The sequence below is a fragment of the Corylus avellana genome, chromosome 6 (assembly GCF_965113065.1).
Source record: "Corylus avellana chromosome 6, dhCorAvel1.hap1.2, whole genome shotgun sequence".
Classification (NCBI taxonomy): Eukaryota; Viridiplantae; Streptophyta; class Magnoliopsida; order Fagales; family Betulaceae; genus Corylus; species Corylus avellana.
Window position 1 is genome coordinate 7,046,244 of NC_142495.1, and position 7,480 is coordinate 7,053,723.

The following is a 7,480-nucleotide window of genomic DNA, read 5'->3' on the forward strand; positions in this document are numbered from 1 at the left end:
ATGAATCACATTTTGTGACTCTAACATTGGATGAAGCATACTTGTGGCGTTGGAAAGCTTATTTAGAGGGCTACAAAGTTATGTTTCATAAAATTTTGCTAATTTCAATGTTTATTGAGTCAAAACGGACTGTAAAGAGAAGATCGAAAAGTTTAGCAGGATAACTCATCCGTAGTTTATATTCGAACAAGTTGACATAAGTGTTCGTTCAATAACTCGTCCGAAGTTGTGTTCAAACAAGCCGCTGAAGAAGATTTGTGAATTCAAGCAAGTATATGTTAGGGCCATCTAGAACCTCTTTTCTTTTTTCTTTTTTTCTTTTTTTTCTTTTTTTATTTATTTATTTTTATGAGTTTATGATGTGTTTTGAACAGTTATCAATAAGAAATACTCGGAGGTTAAGTTTCTCTTATGTTTGCCTCAAATCCTTGATTGACTCTTGGTTTTGAAAAGAGTTACGATTCTTGTTTTGTTTGTCTTTGTGGACTTATCACGTTACGCTGCATCAGTAAGTCAATTATGATCACTCAAACCTGTGTCCATGGCTTTTGGATCGTAGAACCGTGTGTCTTTCTCTTAGTAGTGAGCATCACCTTTAGGCATGAAGTTTTGGGTGTATCACCGTTGTATTTGTTGAGCAATAGAGTTGATACGTGTCGAGGATCGAATAGGTGACGATCCTCTTGGCCAATAAATTAAAAATAAGGCTTTATTGTATGTTCTTTGTAGCACTAATTCACAACGTCGCCATCAATCATGAGGTTTGAGGGTGTGATTGATCATTTATTTGTATTACCTGAGTTTAGAAAGACCCAAAGTCTTCAAGCCTAGTTCTTTTAGAAGAAAATTGGGATGTGAACCCTTACTAGTAGTACTCATGAGATTAGAACTTTCACTTGTGTAGTGGAACATGTAACTCATTTTGCTGGTCTATTTATTTTGTTCCTTTGATTTTTTTTCCTCCAATTTTTTTTTTTTTTTTTTTTTTTTTTTTTTTGTTTAAGTCCTTGCATGTTGTCAACCTCAAGTCTTGTCATATTGAACCTAAATGTGATACACAAATAAATTAGAAATCCTGCCAAATCATTCAGAAATACAAAACATTTGGTAATAGTCAGAATAACCATCATACGTCAAAATACATGTTGGTCATAGATCGCATTGCCGCCACCGTCCAATTATTACCACCATCGTTCACATGGACTCTGCCATCTGCTTCTACACGGTACTAGGGTCAAAATCGTCCTTGGGCACTATATTCCAATCATCATCGCTAAGAATTCCCCCATGTAGATGAACGTGCTCGCCATCACGTAGTACATGCCGAGGTAAATTAGACTTGCTATATTCTCTCTCTCACTTTTTGTACCATCACTCTTGATAAAGAGGTAAACCACATAGACCAATCAAGAATTTAACCATATGGTAAGAATTTGAATTCTAATTGTATTAAATTGATGATGGTGAGAAATGGCGTAATACATCATTAGCAATTTAGCAAAAATATATAGCTTATTTATATTCTTTCTCCATGCTATAATTGACGAATTGAAGTAAAACATTTTCTTGAATTTATTAATTTGTGTTCAGAAAATGAAAATTGTAGAGTAATATTAATATCAAATAACATTTGTGTTGCAAGTAATAACACAATGTCGAGAGACCAAACATGATCCTGAGATAGGCTTCACTCTCTTAATTTGCTAGTTTTTTATTGCATGTGTTTTTTTGTTGAAACTATGCAAATTCGGTAAAAACAAAAATAAAGAGAAGGAAAGAGAGAACAACATATAGAACAATTTTATGTGATTCACTAGCTTTTCCATCATATTCAGCAAATCTTTCATGGTATATAACATTGCATACATCAAACATGCTACTACACTAGCATATGACATCTTTAACATATCTTCAACTTCTTTTGTCTTGGGACAATGTCTAGCATATAATCTAAAGTGATTTTCCAGCAGTGTGCTTACTCATCTAGCATCATTCATACTAAATTTCTCCACCACCTTCTTGACATAAGTATTTTGAGAAACCAATAATTTTTCAGCCTCTCTGTTCCTTCAAATCTCCATACCAAGAACTTCTTACCAGCGCTTCTTCAATCTACAAAGAAGGTGCTCTGTTTCAAGTTACTTAAACCCTTTTGGTTGCTTAATGTAACTTTTCTCCTACCAATCACCATAAAGAAAAGTTGTTTCTAAATCCAATTGCTTCAATTCCATATTAATATTAGCCACTAAAACCAACATTAATGTTCTAATAAAAGCGTGTCTAACAACCGGGAATAAAACTTAATTATAATCAACCACTTTCCTTTGTGGGTATCCTTTTGCTACTAACCAGGCATTAAACTTTTCCTCTTCCTTTTCTAATATTGCTTCCTTTTTCCTAAAAACTCATTTATAACCTATTGCCATCTTTTCCTTGAAAAGTTCCACTACTCCCCGAGTCTTTTTTTTTTTTTTTTGACATGTCCGCACAAGAGGGGGAGGGGAGATTCGAACTAGTGACCTTCGCTTCATGAGTCTTATTCTTGTGCAGTGACTTTATTTCCACCATCTATCTATTCTTCTCAAGTAGACAAATCCCCACTATTGGTAACTAGTGCATAAGAAACAAGATGCCCAAAGCGGAAGTTACTAATTTGAATCTCTCTTTCCCCCTCCCTTTGGGGCCAATTATTTATTTAAAAGGAAAAAACAAGATGCTCAAATCCATACCTAACTAGTGGCCTTAAGTTGTGTATGGCTCCATTTGTGGCTACGCTATGATGTTCCTAGTCGCTGGTACAAAATTCTTGTTCTGACCAAATTTCATTTACTTTTTATGAATCCTCTAGCTCCACTTGTACCACTAGTTTCTTGCTATCGCTTGCTTCTAGCTCATTCTTCTCGTCTTCATCGAAAACTTTTAGCATCGAGGCTTCATCTAGGCCTCATACATCCCTGTTGATCACCACCTTTTATGCTTTTGCGTCCCAAAATTTATACCGTTTTATCCCTTTCTCATACCCGAGAAAGATGCACCTTTTTTCGATTTTGTAATCGTTTTGACCTTTCTTCACTTAACATATGAAATAAGTAGGACACCCAAATACTCTGATCACACAGTAATCTATTTCCTTGTTTGTACCTCTTCAGTGAGCTTCCCCTTTAGTGTCACTCTAAGTGATCTGTTAATGATATAGCAAGCCACTGCATCAACTCAAAACATCTTAGGAAGCCTAACATTCAATTCAAGCACCTTGCTTTCTCAGCAATGGTTCTTTTCATCCTCTCAGCCACACCATTCTATTGAGATGTCTTCAAGATTGTGAAATGTAACTTGAACCATGCTCTTTGCAAAATTTCAAAAACTCAACATCGTTATACTCTGTATCGTTATCTGTCTTGAGACATTTAATCCATTTCCCGGTCTAGTTTCCTACTTCAACTTTCCACAACTTAAACTTGGTAAAAGTCTCATATTTGTTCTTCATGAAGTAAAGCCAAACCTTTTTGGAGTAATCATCGATGAAGCTCACAAATACAGAGGTCTGTCCCTTGAGACTACTCTCATTGACCCACAAATATCTGAATGTATATAATCTAGAATACCTTATATCTTGTAAGTGATAGTCTTGAATTGCACCCTACGTTGTTTCTCAATGACACAGTAAATACAGAAATCAAGTTTACATGAGTTAATCCCTTTCAACAGATTTCTTCTACATCATGTCATGCTCACCCATATCATATGCCCCAATCAAATATAAAAATTTGTCATCAGACCAAGATACAGAAAATATTGCTGCAGCAACTCCACCTACAATTATTACTCCCTAACAACCTGTATATATTCTGCAACTTTCTGATACTTCAACATTGCCTAAGCACACTTGGTCATCTTCATAACTCCATCTTAAGACTTATAAGACTTATAATTATAGCCATTAGAGACTAAGATATCCAATAAAACTAAATTTTTCTTTAAATCTAGTACACGTCTCACATCATCCAACGCTCTCACAACACCACCAAACATTTTAATTGTATTAATGTCTATTCCAACAACTTTAGACGTAGCATCATTACTCATTAGAACAAAACTACAATTTATAGACCTATAGGTGTTGAATCAGTCCCTATGAAAGGAAAATGTGATAAAAGCATGTGGAATCCAAAATCCAAGAGTCCAACAAGTGATCAGAACCTGTCGTACACTGGACCACAACATCACCAAACGAAATTATTTGCCAAATTACATGCAAATGTCAGAGTGCTTTTACTTCTTTTGTTATTTTCTTAACACAGACAATACCCAACTGTCACAGAACTATTCTTCCAGAATGTGCACCCAGGCAGGACATGGTCAGCCATATGCCAAGGCTTGTAAACATGAACTAAGCCTTGATTAGACCTACTTAAATAAATAATCCAAGAAGTACTCCCTAGCCACTGTGATAAAACATCCCAAGAACTAGACTCATCAAAATACGAGCACTTGAAGAGATTAACAACTCAATAGTATTTGAGCTTTTTTCTTTTTTCACTTGGCGATTGTGGAGGGGAGAAGGAAGCAATTTCAGATGAAAGGGCAATGAATATGCAGCATGTCACAATACAATACTGTCAATTACCGCATTCAATAGTCAAAGGAACCCTTGATGCCCTCAAGGCTCTCTCCCATTGATAGCCTGCAATAGAATGAATTGAGATAAATTGGCATCTTAGAAGGAGATTGGGTACATTAGTTATTATGCACAAGGCCTTCTTTCATCTGAATAGCACTATTTAACTAAAGAAAACTGTATTAAAACTTTATTAAGTGTATGAGCACAAATGTTCAACCCCTTAACAAGACTGCCATAAACCAAAATATTCCTAATCAAATCTCCAAAAGCACTTCCATTAAATTCTCACTAAACTCTATTTTAATGTTAATCTCCTATCAGCTGATTGGATTTCAAGAATTACAACAAATGACCTCTCTGACAATCAACCCCTAGCATTCTGAGAGTATGAGAAAGTGATATGAATGGGGTTTGGTATCTAAGCATATGTTAGGGAATCCGGACGGTAGGCAACCTGACTAATCCACTCATCCCACACCAGATTGGCTTTTGGCTTCTTTTTCCTAACCCCACCTACAAAAAAGGATGGATCAAGATACCCAATTTCTGGCTTTTGCTATCCCTTACCACTATCTTATCAATGAAAATTGACTACTAAAACATACACTCCAATAACTTAATAATGTCAAGATGATATAATTCGTATATAATCCCCAACCTTTATTTTTCTTTTTGGCTAAATATATTATCCCCAATCTTGGTTGCCACCAAGTTGCATGATTTGAAACGTTTACCAATCCAATTTACCCCCAAATAAATAAGGGTCAGTCATTATAACGATATATAACCTTAAGAATACAAGTTACAGAACCTCTACAAATATTCAGCACTTACTTGTGCATGCAGAACTTGAACTCCTGGCTCCTAAAAAGATCTTTCTCTCCTTCCTCGAGCTACATCAAAATCACAACCAATATCAATAAATTTTAACCAATTACAGAAGAAATGTAATAGAATAGATGTAATAGTCAATCTCACCGGATCGCTTGCATAAATGAGCTCATAACAAGGCGTAGAAAGGCATCGCAGCGCACAATTCTCCTTGGCTATCATTGAAGACTTGCATTGCCAACCCCACAATCCGCTAATCCCATAGTAAAGCACAACCACAAAGAAAACTCGTTTACTCAAATAAAGACACCAATTCTATAATTCTACGGGAAATGTATATGTTATTAATAGGACAAAATATGATACATGATATGGAGTATCAAGAAGCACATGACACAGAAAATTAAAATTAAAAAAAAAAAAAAAGGTACCTCTCAACATCAGCATAGCACTCGTTCTTCTTCTGCCTGACCTCAGTGTCCTGTGTCCAGATAAGAGAACCAGCAAAATAAGATTTAAAACAATTCAGAACGAAAATAAATAAATAAATAAAAGAAAGAAAGAAAAAAATGATCGGGCATACAGAGATAGGGCGACGAGACTTGGCGAGGACTGTAGAAGATAAAAAGAGAGAGCAAATTATGAATACCACAAAAGCAGAAGAGGAATTAAGAGGAATAGGGTTCTTGTTGGCCATTTCGAAATCGAATTTTGGATCTCAATTTATCATGTATATCTTTTTTTCTGAATTTGGGTGTTCGGCCTTCGGGGAATAGGGAGGACCGACAAGAGTTTTTGGAGGGTAAAACGGCGCGGCTTGTAGAGACGCTGATAGTTTCCGACTCTTTCCGTATCTTTTTTTTTTTTTTTTTTTTTAAATTATTATTTATTTTCTAAATTAAAATGGCAAGGATGGGGCAATTACAGTTATCAAGTCCAACCGTTAACCGTGCCACTTTAGATGGTTAGTAATTTTGAGTAACCACTAACTCCATAGCTTTAGGCGGTTAACAGTTTTAAGTAATTGCCGATTAGTAGTAACTTGTGTTCAAATTGCATCATCGTTACTGTCAGGTATGGATCTATTTTAGTGTTTTGGGGCTTTTTACGGCCTTTTTTTGGCATGTTATATTTTTTTTTAATTGATTTTGTTTTAAAACTAAATAATATATAAGGATAGAAAATTAGTGATTATTAATCGCCTCCGCCTATTCTACCATCACTAACATACCACCCTTGGGAGTTAGCTATTTTTGCCAACTACTTACCCAGTGGCGGAGAGACAGGGGGGCGACCCAGGGGCGGGCGCCCCCGGTAAAAAAAAAAAAAAAATGAAGTAGTTTTTGGAGTGTGCCCCTGCTAAAAAATTTCAGCCCCTGCAAAATATTTTTACTGCCCATAAAAAAAAACTAAACTAGTCTCAACGCAGCAACGCTCCGGTGTTCAGCCCCTGCAAAATATTTTTACTGCCCTAAAAAAAAAAACTAAACTAGTCTCAACGCTCCAGTGTCCACGGCAATACACTAAACAAAAGAAAAAAAAAATAATCTTACCCTAAATGGCTAAATCCCTAACCCCTCTTCCAAACTCCAAATTGTCCTGCGGCTCAAGCGTGGACTGTGCAGGCTGTGCAGCACTCTGTCTCCCATCGCCATCGACCTTGAATTGCTTAGCCGCACCACCGGCATTTTCACGCCACAGCCGCCCACGGTGATAGCCCATCTGACGGATTTTCCTTTTTTGTTTTCTTTGATAGATTTTCATGAACTTTGTTCGGTTTTAGTTTATGGGTTTTGTTGATTTAACTCATTTGTCTAACATGGCAATTTGGTTTTTGGTGGTTCACTGGTTCAGAACTCATAAGGGAAACAGAGAAAGAAAGTTTGATTGTGTGTGTGACAGTGTGAGAGTGGTGAGAAACAGAGGGATTGGTAGTACTGCCATAGTGGGGAGAGATATTTTTGAGATGGGAACTTGGGAAGGCTATTTGTGAGCACACTCTTGAAGCCAACAAATACCCACTAGAGA

The 7,480-nt window shown here is 36.2% G+C and overlaps 1 protein-coding gene across 2 annotated transcripts; it reads right to left on the reverse strand.

The window, feature by feature from the left end:
* Window positions 1-1,012: 1,012 nt before the first annotated feature.
* LOC132187642 (uncharacterized) lies at window positions 1,013-6,314 on the reverse strand. 2 transcript variants are annotated; one of them, XM_059602031.2, is made up of 5 exons: window positions 6,102-6,314; window positions 5,884-5,933; window positions 5,600-5,705; window positions 5,456-5,514; window positions 1,013-4,684 (listed from the first exon to the last, which is right to left on the reverse strand). In XM_059602031.2, the coding sequence occupies exons 1-5, from the start codon at window positions 6,147-6,149 to the stop codon at window positions 4,633-4,635; spliced, it is 315 nt and encodes a 104-aa protein (XP_059458014.1). In that variant the 5' UTR covers window positions 6,150-6,314; the 3' UTR covers window positions 1,013-4,632. The 2 variants fall into 2 exon arrangements, with proteins under 2 accessions (XP_059458014.1, XP_059458013.1); XM_059602030.2 differs by having other exon boundaries at window positions 6,036-6,314.
* Window positions 6,315-7,480: the final 1,166 nt, after the last annotated feature.

Excerpts from the sequence above, each read along its gene's own strand:
- LOC132187642 (XM_059602030.2), bottom strand. The coding sequence starts at position 6,149 with ATGGCCAACAAGAACCCTATTCCTCTTAATTCCTCTTCTGCTTTTGTG. Across the intron at positions 5,515-5,599 it reads TCATTTATGCAAGCGATCCG|CTCGAGGAAGGAGAGAAAGA; the intron begins GTGAGATTGACT and ends ATTTTGATGTAG. Across the intron at positions 4,685-5,455 it reads TTCAAGTTCTGCATGCACAA|GCTATCAATGGGAGAGAGCC; the intron begins GTAAGTGCTGAA and ends ATTCTATTGCAG.